The sequence below is a fragment of the Scyliorhinus torazame genome, chromosome 5 (genome assembly GCF_047496885.1).
Source record: "Scyliorhinus torazame isolate Kashiwa2021f chromosome 5, sScyTor2.1, whole genome shotgun sequence".
Lineage (NCBI taxonomy): Eukaryota > Metazoa > Chordata > Chondrichthyes > Carcharhiniformes > Scyliorhinidae > Scyliorhinus > Scyliorhinus torazame.
Window position 1 is genome coordinate 102,496,914 of NC_092711.1, and position 13,384 is coordinate 102,510,297.

General features: G+C 45.3%; 1 protein-coding gene across 1 annotated transcript; it reads left to right on the plus strand.

Annotated features, from left to right (window-relative positions):
- The first annotated feature begins 232 nt into the window (after positions 1 to 232).
- On the plus strand, positions 233 to 8,821 carry LOC140417823 (T cell receptor alpha chain MC.7.G5-like). The gene is made up of 4 exons (XM_072501273.1): positions 233 to 255; positions 5,996 to 6,106; positions 7,683 to 7,840; positions 8,499 to 8,821. Exons 1-4 carry the CDS (start codon positions 233 to 235, stop codon positions 8,819 to 8,821), a joined length of 615 nt encoding a protein of 204 aa, XP_072357374.1.
- Positions 8,822 to 13,384: the final 4,563 nt, after the last annotated feature.

Here is a 13,384-nt window from a genome sequence, read left to right on the forward strand (position 1 = left end):
ACCAATAATTCACAACTACCGTGAGATTCACAGAGATTTAAGATAATTGCAAAGGAACACAGGACTCATTAAGAACGGACCAAGTCCTCTAGGAAAATTATATCAACAACTCATGTGTATGATAAAAATATACTTGACAAATGCATCTCTGGAACCTTAATTAACCTGCTGCTTTTCAATATATTTCCCCTGCCCGTTCCCTCTCATCGTCAGTCTCTACCTTTTACTCATAATGCTTTCACTTTTCTTAACGCAGTCTTTAGTTGGATGATATAAAATCGTTGTTTTTGCTCTGAATATTGAGCCAGGAGCGCTAAACCTGGATATCGTGTTATTCTCAATTTATACATTAGGTCAAAGATTGAAGACAGAATCGCAACCTGTCCAGCAGCGGCCGAACATCTCTCCCACTAGAGGGCGCGCGTGAGACCACAATACTCCGAAATGCAACGATGTGGAAATGGATGGTAAAGCAGTGCAAGCCGAAATAAAAACTCCGGTGTCTTATTTCCTTTTTCTGCCCCACTGTTTTTAAATCCTAGACAAAATTCTAAACAATGTTACCCATGTCCCTTCGGTGTTGAATTATTGTTGATGAAAACATTGTCCCTACATCTTAACTTAGAGACTTTGAAGCCACTCCCTGCGCTCTGTTCCGACCACTTTCAACCCACGAGGGGCACATTCCAAGAAGAAAGCAGTGATGAGAATTCTCTCTCACCTTAAATCCAAAACCTGTACACTATAGATGTTTAGATTAATCATCGCGAACGTAAAGAAAGTCAGAGTTCTACAGAATAAATTAAACCCGATTTTAAAATACATCCGCAGAAAAAGTGGTGACACTTTTAAATAATAGCGACGTTCCAGTCTTTATGTCTGCTCAGTTGTATGTGCAGCACCAACAGGTTGATATAATATGGACAACATAACATTTTAATATGACTGCCCGAAAAACCACTCTGACAAAATTTGAAATAATTGGTGTTCACAACTTAATTTTAATGTAAATGTAAATAAGGGAGCGTGAGCACAGGAACCTGGGTCACAGAGAATGTGACAATCTGTTGTACAGATGTTTACGATTTTTTTTGTTGCATGGTTACTTCTTTTGTGTTACTTCTTTCCTGTTCCTGCCAATGGCTCTGTCTCATGTTGAGTATAAATCTTGTTACTAAATGTTAAAAATCCCAATGAAATATTTGTCAAAAAAAGAGTCAGTCACATTACTGTGGATCTGCAGTCTCATATAGAACTGGTTTTCACAACAACCATCTTGATGAATTTAAATTCCATCACCCACCATGGTGAGATTCTAACCGGGATTTCTGATTTCCTTTCCCAGTGATAATACCACGAGGTCCCAAACTAACAACTTTCACTGAATCACACACTCATTTTGCAGACTCCTCCATCAACATTCCTGACAATGTGCTGGCCGACTGGCAGAACTGACTCAGAGGTGGCGGGAAAGTGGGTTCCAGTCGGGAGTTTGGCGAGTGCTACTGGGAAGGGATCAACTGATTTGGCAGCAGGGTGGGAACTGGAGGGTACATTCAGATGCGGAACAATCAAAAATGGTCATGGAAGGAAAATAATCATTGGCTCAGTCTAGTCATCAAAAGAATCCAACGATAGAAAATAAAATAATAATAATCTTTGTTACTGTCACAAGTAGGTGTATATGAACACTCAAATGAAGCTACTGTGAAAAGCCCCTGGACGCCACACTACGGCGCCTGTTCGGGTACACAGAGGCAGTATTCAGAATGTCCAATTCGCCTAACAAGCACGTCTTTCGCGACTTGTGGGAGGAAACCGGAAGCACCCGGAGGAAACGAATGCAGTCACTGGGAGAACGTGCAGACTCCGCACAGAGAGTACCCGGTGTGGGAATCGAACCCGGGACCCTGGCGCTGTGAAGCAACAATGCTAATCACTGCAGACCGTGTCGCCCTGTAAACGGGGGTTTCGGCATTGGTCATGGGATATAATTCATTATCATGAGCACAGCAAACAAAACAGTCCAACTGAGAGCCGCAATAGGAACCTAGCAATCTGAAATAATAGTTAATATAGAAAAGATTAAAGGGGGACAGGAATGGCGACTCAACATTTCTCCTGACAGGGTTTTCGGACAGAGATAGACAGGGGGATTAAAAGGGTGGGTAACTAGATTGGTTTGATCATCAAATACACACATTTGTGTAGGAAAAGGAATGATATGTTGGAAGATGATCAATTGACGGCAAAGCGATTGAGTTTAGGGCCAACACAGGAGCTGTCATACACTGGGAGTGTATTATTGACCCTCAGTCAGAGGGAGATAGAATGGTAATTATTCAGGTAAATCTTTGTGAAGTGCAATAAGGAAAGGGCCATTTCACGCCCTGGAATACTAGAGCAGTATCACAACCACCATGATGCCAGTCATGTACCCAGTGCAGTAAACAGAAAAACACCGTAGGCGAGCTCCATCTGGTGGCCATCCGAGGTATGTGGACCTTTCCTGTAAAATCATCGAAGTCTTAAATTACTGAAAGATGTTGTTGCATAGAACATACAGTGCAGAAGGAGGCCATTCGACCTACTTAACCAACTTAACCCCTCACTTCCACCCTAGCCCCGTAACCCAATAACCCCTCCTAACCTTTTTCTGGACACTAAGGGCAACTTATCATGGCCAATCCCCCTAACCTGCACGTCTTTGGACTGTGGGAAGAAACAGGAGCACCCAGAAGAAACCCACACAGACACGAGAGAACGCACAGACTCCGCACAGACAGTACCCAGCAGGGGATCGAACCTGGGACCCTGGCGCTGTGAAGCCACAGTGCTATTCACTTGTGCTACCGTACTGCACGTTGCGTGGTGATGTGGCATTACTTTTGGTTTATATTGCTATAATTGCGACTTATTTCAATGAAGATAAACTTATACACGGAGATAATTCCAACTTTATTTTAAATCCTGGCGATTCCCGTTGTTTAGTGTAATATCTCAGTCACATTGATTAAACAAACTAGTTTTAAACAATATGAAACCACGGAGGTCACGATGAGATCCCAGCACGAAAAAGATGTCACTATGAAGCCTGACTCACACAAATATCCTGTGTTATTTTCTGATCTCCACGTAAGTGTTTCCATTTTAATCCTACCCATCAGCTGTAGATATTATATTTTACCTGATTTAGCTGCTCCTATTAATTGAACACTTTGGTGAACTCCGTGCAAAGTTGGTCGAATTGGATGTTCTATAGTCTGAACTTCAGGAAAACGAGAGAAAGAGAAACAAGCGGAGGACGTGTGAGAGAGAGGGTCAGAAACAGAGAAATGGGAAAGAGAGATATAAAGACCGAGCGACAGAGCGAGCAGACCTTGAGACAAAGACAGAGCTCGAGGGACAGAGAATGTCTGGGAGAAAGAGGAAGGTAGAAGATATCATTAATCCAGAACGAACACGGATTGGTGCCCAACTGTAATCAGTTTCGACAGTTTAGCCAATCATGTCTGTAGGAACCTTGTTCCAGTAAGTGAAGCATACATTCATTTGAATTTCCGCTTTAATACCAGAACATATTCAAAATCTGATTTATTTCTGTCGAACTCTAATCCAGATACCATGTGTTCCCCATGTTGGTTACTGATAATAATGGTCATGTTGCCCGGTGAGTCGATGTTTTAATGTTCACCGTGCGTTCCGTGTGCTATCGTTACTCCCAGATATTGAATACGTTTTGTGTTTTATTCCAGGAACAAATGGCGAAGATTCAGTGTCCCAGGATCGATCTGAGATAATGGTTCTGGAAGGACAGAGCATTAACCTGGACTGTAGATACTCGATAGCTGTTTTGGAAACTCTTTTCTGGTACATTCAGTATCCCGGGAATCCTCCCAGGAATTTAATGAAAATCTATAGCACGGGCAGTTCAGATAAGTCTCCAGATTTCCCAGCCAGGTTCTCGGCTGTTTTGCACAATGAAAACCAAACGGTACCTTTAAATATCGCCGTGGCTGATCTCTCCGACAGTGCCGTGTATTTCTGCGCCATGGAGCCCACGCTGCTGCAGAGTTATAGCGGGTCCCGTACAAAAACTCACACTGGGAGTTCCAGTCATGTCTCGGCAGAGGGCGCTCTCACATTGATAGACAGACACAACTACTCAGCCTGTGAGGGTCACAGTGTCATTACCAAACCATCAAAACACAACACTCAATAAGAACAAGCGAGCAGAAACTGAATAATTATATTGATTAGTTTATAACTTACGTTTCTACTAAAATGAATTTCACAAATTAATTTACGATTCGTTAACTCACATTTAGTCTTTTTATGATCTTTCCATTTCTATCTGAATTATTGTGTGAACCTTTCTCCATCTCCGTTCTCCCCTTCTAGGTCCCTTTGATGAATGCCGGGTCACAGAGTCTGTATGACTGGTATATTTTATTGGTTGACAGACAGTTTGTAGAAAATGAGCACAGTTCACAAGGCAGTGGTTTGCACAGTTTATAACAAACCCCAAGAACAGAATCCTCCACAATGTTCATTCTCCTTTCGAGTGGCTGTTTAATGTTTTCTGACATAATTCACAAACCTGCGTTTCCGTCCTAGAATAACCAGACCAGCAAACCCATTCCTACCCCTGTCTGGAAATATGCAGCGATTCTTCTTCTAAGGCACTGACTGTATCCCAGCTCGGACAGTTGCCATTCTCTGACGGGCAGTTCTCCACCTACAGGTGTTAAAGCAACATTCGAGAAGCAAGAAAGTGAAGTGAGAAAATCCTGAGAAAGACAACCGATTCTTGATGGTGCGGAATAGATGTTGTTGCTTCGAATTTCAACTTTTACAGATAAGACGGAGACAATGTGGTCACCCAGTATCTGGGTTGTATGGGGCTGGTGCGGGCGGGCATTTCGGAAGGTAATTGTGGAACAAATACATTTCATCGCATTTGAAATCATGGTTTCAATCTGAATTTTAAAGAAATAAGTATTTCCTGTTTGAACATATATTTCTGATCTGTGTGGTGGAAATTCTGTTTCTCGGCTACTGTCCTCAGATGTTAAGGCAGAAGAAGAAGTTGCTGTTTTACTTTCACCTTTGATGCTGCCTTCTTGAATCGCTCCAGTCCATGTGGTATTAGGGAGGGAGTTCCAGGATGTCACCTGTGCTGTGTTACTCATGTCAACAGACAAGCAGTGATGCTAAAATAACAAAACAGCAACAGCTGCTTTCAGGCAGCTAAACTGCTCTCTGTCTCTGGGTGGAGAAAGTGGCTCTGAAGAGCTGATCAGAAGCAGGACTCACAGACTGAGTAAACCATGGACAAGAGTCCCACTCCCGTACTTTGCACTGTGTCTTAGAGCTCCAGTCTGTTGAGGTTTCGACAGAAACTCGAGCAGATTCAGCCACATCGACCAGTGGCCTTGTCAGCCGCTCAAATCCACACCGGGACGCAGCCACCTTAACCTCGAATCAAACTGTCACCCACCTGTTTCCAACAGCGGCAGTAACAATAAACTGCAGAATCCGATCCGACCGCCAGATCCGTCATCAAACCAGTCTCCAGGGTAAGCCGTCCTTGTTGTTTCTGATCAGCTGTTATTTCTCTGAACCTCAGGGCTGGATATTCAGATCAGCTCCGGGAAAGATGTTTCTGACCCTTCAACCAGTCCCACTGACGTCATTCAGTTTACAGACTAACGTCACTAAATCTGCAGGGAAACGTCACACATGTCCTCATCTGACACCACAGAGGCGGTGCTCTGCCGCATGCGCATTCTCCTACCCCCACCCCACGAATGCTGCAGCTCCCTCGCAGCTTCACTTTGTGATCACAAGTCCCAGAGACCCGGCTCGGGGGGCCACGATGCAGTTGGTGTTGGACTCAGTTTGATATACAACAGCATTCGCAGCATTGTCTCTCGTCCTGAAAACTACCGAGAGCTACATAACACACATCGATAGGATCCAACATGATGCTGAGCTTCACTTTAGTGATTATCTCCCTGAATTTCCTACTCTTCTCGCCGTGTGAGTGTGATCACTATATCTGGCAGAAATATGTCACACACCAGATATGTCATGTTGTAGGGACGTACAGTTTGCTTTATTGGAAATCTTGTTATGCCACGTTGTATTTGATTGGTCTGTAGTGTCTTCTACTGCTCTGTGGGATATAACATTTATCATGTTATATTACATCTACATGTTTCTCAGATGCCGCTGGCAGTGACGAGGTATAACAATCTCCTGAGTCAATGGTGGTTACCGACCGAGACATTGCACCCTTAGGCTGTTCCACCACAGTAACAGGAACGATCTGACAATGGTACAGACAGTAGCCGGATAGAACCATGCAGCACTTGGAGAGCGGTACCAGCAGTCAGGGAGGGATCAAAGCTCCGTTCATTTCAGCAGAGAAACGCAGCTCTCTGAATGTTAGTGAAGCTCGAGTGACAGACACCGCCACCTATTTATGTGCAGTGAGGCACAGTGAACTGAAGACAATTCAGCGCCGTACAAAAATCTGCCGGGGTGATGCCGAAAGTGCAGTTATCAGAGAGGTTGTCTTTTAACAATTTTCTCTCTTGGATATTCCCCTCAGTCACCCAATCAGAGAGACCTGTTCTTGATTTGGGTTGTCTCTTTAATATCAGAATGGCCAAAGTCCATTTAAATTCAATTATTTTCTGTAAGTCACAAGGAGGCAGCATGTCTTCCATGGTGCTTTAAGATAATAATCATCGTGCTGTTCGGTGAGTCAGTATTCAAAAGACCTACAGTGCAGAAGGACACCATTCGGTCTATCGAGTCTGAACGAGCACTCCACCTAGGCCCACTCCCCCACCTTATCCCCATAACCCCACCTAACCTTTGGACACTAAGGGGCAATTTAGCTTTGCCAATCCACCTGACCTACACATCTTTGGAGTGTGAGAAGATACCGGAGCATCCGCATGAAACCCACACGGACACAGGGAGAAAGCGCAACCTCCATACAAACAGTCTCCCTTAGCCGATATCTGGCGCTGTGAGACAGCAGTGTTAACCACCGTGCCACCGTACCGCCCAAGATTTACCAGGATGTTGCCTAGATTGGAGTATTTTAGTGATGCAAAGAGGCTGGTTAGGGCTGGGGTTTTGTCCTTACAGCAGAAAAGGCTGAGGGATTGTGGTGTTCAATATTATACGGGTAGAGTAGGTAGGAAGGGGAGAGTAGGCAGGAAGAAAAGATTTCCCTCTGGAGGGATCAATAACCTGGGGTCAGAGATTTAAGGTAAGGGGCAGGCGATTTAGAGGAGAGTTGAGTGTAGTGAGAATCTGGAATTCATTACCTGTAAGTGTGGTAGAGGCGGGAAACCTCACAACATTTAAGAAGCATTTAGATGAGCACCTGAAACATCAGAGCCTACAAGGCTGCGGAGCAGGTTCTGAAAAATGGGATTAAAATAGAAAGGTTCTTCATTACCGGGACAGACATGATGGGCCGAAGGGCCTCGTCTTTTGCTGTTAAATACTATGACTAACGAATCCGAGGCAGGGAAGCTGCCGGTGGCGCCACAAGACCGTCTCTCATTTGGTCAAAGAAGGCAAAGGAGAGACTTTACTGAGTTGCTCAAATGCAAAGTGGTTCAGTTTATGAAGGTCGCCTGGAGTTCTTTCCACTGCAGACCCTTGGATAATATATGGATCGAGGATAAATACAGCCAAGGAAAATTCCATTCATTCATTCACTGCGATGTGTTAAAGTATAGAAGGCGGAAACTAAATAATGGCGGAAAAAGAGCCAACACCAACTTTAAGAAGAAAACTGTGCACAAATTTAACGGTAATTACCGGGCTATGTAGAAAATGCCGTTTTTGAAAGAGGAATAAGATAATTCTTTCAAAGTGTCTCGGCTATATAGATCGTGTGGCCTCATCCCTGGCTCTAAGATTCTAGATTCTCGTCCGTCATCTCCCTCCCGATCTATTTCTTCTCAGTGACTTGAACAGTGAGCAGGTGCAGGATGGTCCCGGTGCAGTGAAGATTGGACCGTGGCTATTTCCGCTCCATCAGTTCCGAGTGCAGCTGAGAGTCACCGCACACTTCACTCAATATTGAGACTGCGGTAGCCCCGCCCACAGCTTCCGGTTGCTGCTCTCATTCTGACCCAATTGTGTTACTGGAGAGATTGCTGCTGTTGGTTCATTCCTCTCATTGGCCGATCAGCAGTGCAGTGGGGCGGGGATCTGTATTTCTGTCTCTGACAGAGGATTTCCCTCGTTGTAGAGTCACAAACTCAAGTAGGATTATGAGGGACCATCTCACTTCGCTCCTCATTGTCATCTCACTTCTCAGTAAGTATTTCCTTTCCAGTAACACTCCATTCTCTTCCTGACTGCTGCAACCCAGATGTTATTGTTGGTAAAATGACAATGATTATGTTACTGATGGTTGTATTGCTTAATGTGAGGCTGACTCTGGTTTTCTTGTCTTCTGTTAGAATGGAGCCACCAAGACACTGTGGAACAAAAGGAACCTCAAATAACGGCTAAAGAGGAAAGTAATGTCACATTAACCTTCACCTTGAAAACAAGCAATTCTAACCCTTATGCCTACTGGTACAGTCAGCAGCCCGGGAAAGCTCCAATGTACATGCTTCGATTTATTGGAGAGAATGTGCAAAGAAACGCCGACCTCAATGATCGGTTTTCTTCTACGTTTGATAAAAAGAACAAGACTACTGAGCTAACGATCAGTAACGCTATGATGTCCGACAGCGCCGTGTATTTCTGCGCCATGCAGCCCACACTGCTACAGAGATAGTGGATCCCGTACAAAAACCCCATACTCGCAGTTCCAGCTACTGTACAGCAGGGGGCGCGCCCTCGTCGATAGTCCATTTGCATAGTGGGAGTGACAAAAATTGTAAAAAAAATCACAACACTCAAAATCATCAATAGTGAGGCCACCTGCGCAGTTATACCAGTTGACATAGAACATAGAACAGTACAGGCCCTTCAGTCCACAACGTTGTGTCGACCATTTATCCTATTCTAAAATCAACCTAACCTGCTGTCCATGTGCCTGTCCAAGAGTTGCTATGGCAACAACCCAGAGATAACAACTCTGTTTGTTCTAGTTCTGAGCTTCCATCCTAGCTCCCTGAAAGCCTGCCTGACATCCTTATCCCCTTTCTACCTATGTTGTTTGTGCCAATGTGGACCACAACTTATATACCAAGAGATAAAAGAAGAGGGGGGAAGCGCTAGTAGAAGAATTGAAATGTAAATGGGAGGAGGAGCTGGGGGAGGAGATTGAGGAAGGGCTATGGGCTGATGCCCTGGGTAGGGTTAATACCTCCTCCCCCAGGCTCAGTCTGAAACAATTTAAGGTGGTTCACAGAGCGCATTTCATAGATCATAGATCATAGATCATAGAATTTACAGTGCAGAAGGAGGCCATTCGGCCCATCGGGTCTGCACCGGCTCTTGGAACGAGCACCCTACCCAAGGTCAACACCGCCACCCTATCCCCATAACCCAGTAACCCCACCCAACACTAAGGGCAATTTTGGACACTAAGGGCAATTTTGGACACTAAGGGCAATTTATCATGGCCAATCCACCTAACCCGCACATCTTTGGACTGTGGGAGGAAACCAGAGCACCCGGAGGAAACCCACGCACACACGGGGAGGATGTGCAGACTCCGCACAGACAGTGACCCAAGCCGGAATCGAACCTGGGACCCTGGTGCTGTGAAGCAATTGTGCTATCCACAAGGCTACCGTGCTGCCCCCGAGGGCGAGGCTGAGTAGGCTCTTTGGGGTAGAGGACAGATGTGAAAGATGTTCAGGGAGCCCGGCGAACCATGTCCATATGTTTTGGTCATGCCCGGCATTGGAGGGGTTCTGGAGAGGTGTGGCGGGAGTAATATCCCAGGTGGTGAAAGTCCGGGTCAAGCCAAGCTGGGGACTAGCAATATTTGGAGTAGTGGCTGAGCCGGGAGTGCAGGAGGCGAAAGAGGCCGGAATTCTGGCCTTTGTGTCCCTAGTAGCCCGGCGAAGGGTCTTGCTATTGTGGAAGGAGGCAAAGCCCCCCAGCATGGAGGCCTGGATTAACGACATGGCAGGGTTCATAAAATTGGAGAGAATTAAGTTTGCTTTGAGAGGGTCTGCACAGGGGTTTTACAGGCGGTGGCAACCGTTCCTAGAATATCTCACGGAGTGTTAGAAGAAGGTCAGTCAGCAGCAGCAGCAACCCTGGGGCGGGGGGGGGGGGGGCAGAGGGGGGAACGAGAGATTGTTTGAGGGGATGGACGAGCGGGATATGGCATGGAGGGTGGGGAGAAACGGTACGTGCGGCCATGAGCCAGTGTATAAAGCTATGTAAATATACCATCTTGCCATGTATATATCTTGCTCATGGAGATTTTGCGTTTTTATGTTACGGGGGGGGGGGTTATTGTTTGTAAGGGGAAAAAATTGTGTTGTTAAAAAACCTTAATAAAAAATATTTTTTTAAAAAAAAGAAGTTTAACCTGGTGCTGTCAGACTTCTTAATGTGCTCACCCCAGCCGGCATCATGACCTGTAGAAGCTCAGAGACACCAATAAAACTTTATGATAAATCGACCTGACTGTGTTCGTGAAGCCCCGGACGAACAATTCCCGCAGACAGGAAAAGGAAAGCAGGGTTAGTTTAGCAGTACATACTCGCTGAGGTTTTTGTACAGTGCTCGAGCTGCTTTCTAACGCTGTGCCTCACTGCACAGTAATAGACCGCCCGTCCTCCACGCTGATATTGAGGTAACCGTTCTGCTTAGACTTGTCAGCAGCTGCCAGATATCGTCCTGAAACTTCATCTTTCTTCAGAGCTACGAATTTTCTAATAATCCAGATTGGTGGATGTGCCGCTTTCTGCTGATACCATTGCATGTACTGCATACTGGAGTCTGTATATTCATAATCTAGCCGCACCAAACCCCCTTCTGACACGGTTTTTGTCATCGGTGATTGAGTTACTGGATCTGTGTTCAGCCTGCCTGCGAAGGGAGAGAAATGAAACATCAATAGTCTAAACATAATTGATCCAATTTGTTTGTATATGCGTGAGTTTGTGGAAACCCCAACTCTACTCATCATGTGGATATTTCTGGTTATTAATTATATTAAATGTTATTACAATCTATAATTTGGGTGGCACGGTAGCACAGTGGTTAGCACAGTCGCTTCACAGCTCCAGGGTCCCAGGTTCGATTCCCTGCATGGGTCACTGTCTGTGAGGAGTCTGCACGTTCTCCCCATGTCTGCATGGGTTTCCTCCGAGTGCTCCGGTTTCCTCCCACAGTCAAAAGATGTGGCCATGCTAAATTACCCTTAGTGTCCAAAAAGGTAAGGTACTGTTACTGGGTTACAGGGATAGGGTGGAGGTGTGTGCTTGGGTGAGGTACACATTCCAAGGGCTGGTGCAGACTCGATGGGTTGAATGGACTCCTTCTGCACTGTAAATTCTATGAAATAACCTGCTAATCTGGCATTGTGAACATTATCCATTACTCACTGTCCAACAGCGCCGCCAGTATTAACAGAAACATATCTGACTGAATCTCTGAGTGAATGGGAATGGACTGAGGCAGAGATTGAGAGGAGAGAGGCTCTGTTCAGCTCACTGTTCCACCCACACACTGCAGGAGGCTAGGCCCATTGTGACATCACTCAGACCACGACGCCTATTTGTTTTGCCGGTGCCGTCACGGAACGTCATCATCCCCATGTTTGAAGGTGGCGCCCCCTGGTGCCGGAGTAGTTTCATTCCTGTTGGAATGCAGCCAATGAATGGATTCAGGGAGTATTGGAATACACAAGAAGACACGAATGTTTCCCAGAAATCTAAACTGGATCTGCTACGAAACAGATTTTACTGCTGTTGATGTTTATGTCAGAAAGGGAATGGCCATGATAAATTGCCCTTAGTGTTGGGTGGGGTTACTGGGTTATGGGGATAGGGTGGAGGTGTTGACCTTGGGTAGGGTGCTCTTTCCAAGAGCCGGTGCAGCCTCGATAGGCCGAATGGACTGTAAATTCTGCACTGTAAATTCTATGATTCTATGATTCATCGATGACATTTTTGCTGGCCGTTACTTTCCAAATCCTGCACGACAAATGAGAAGTAGAGTTAGGACGATGGATAAAGTGCGGATGTTATATATTTAAATATTGCCAGGAACGAGGGCCGTTTATGCAAAAGACCCAGAGAACGTTCGTTTCATTTGCCTGTCACAAAGGAGGTAGAAGGAAGACTCAATCGTTTTGCTGAAAAGTATGCCTTTTCGGTAGCCTAGATCGTCTGTAATTGTTTCCATTAGCAGCAGGTCCAAAGACAAATCATCCCGATTTCATGGAAAAATATGATAGAGAATGATGTATTTATTCATAATATTCCGATTTGTTAACATCTAGAACAGGACGCGTAAAATAATGAAAGAAGATTCAATAGCAAATTTCAAAGGGTGATTGTCATAATCTGGGAAGGAAAAGCAATATAGAAGATTTGGGGCATTTTCAAATCGGCACGTGCACGGTAATACGAATGCTCATTGCGTTCCCTAATTTTAGATATTTCTGGGCGATGCATGCAAGTCCCCCACTAATTGTTCTCACTCACTTGAAAAGTGAGCAGGTGCAGGATGGTCACATGCCTCTAGAGATTCAACCGTCACTGTTTCCGCTCCGGCAATCCCGCCTGCAGCTGATACCAGCCGCACAGTCTGACTAGTTTAGAGTCTGCGGTGTCCCGGGGAGCAGCTTCCGTTTGCTGTTCTCATTTTCGTTCTGAAACGATTGTGCTGTTGGGGACATTGGCGCACATGACCCATTCGTGGCATCAGATAGGTCAGCAATGCAGTGGTCGGGGAGTGTGTATTTCTGCTCCAGCTGATCACTTCCTCCACTGAAGAGGGACTAATTCATGACCATCCTGCTTCCACTCCTCAACATGATCTGACTTCTCAGAAACTCCCTCACTTTAAAACTCCATTATCCCCTGACTGATCTTTCCACCCAAATATCACTGATTCTACTTGTTTGTCCAATAATCCCATTTTCCTCAAACCCGTGGGGCACTCCGTATTTCATTTCTATTTTTGTAATTTACCACAATTTCCTCTTCAGTTACCTCACGGGGCCACTGCCTGCCTACTACCCCTCCTATTCAGACCGTAGACAGTTAGTATGGCCAGTGAGAAACTCTTCTCCTCAGAAACTCCGGAATTAGCAACACAACAACATTGGCTTTTTTCATCACTCCTTCCACGCGATAGACTAACCCCTAAAGGGGAATGCATATGCCCTTGTCTTAAAAACACAATGACATTGATATTCCGCCTC

Coding starts and splice junctions, on each gene's coding strand:
- LOC140417823 (XM_072501273.1), top strand. CDS start 233: ATGCTTTCACTTTTCTTAACGCA. Junction 256..5,995: donor CTTTCACTTTTCTTAACGCA/GTCTTTAGTTGG, acceptor CATGATGCTGAG/CTTCACTTTAGTGATTATCT. Junction 7,841..8,498: donor AACTGTGCACAAATTTAACG/GTAATTACCGGG, acceptor GTCTTCTGTTAG/AATGGAGCCACCAAGACACT.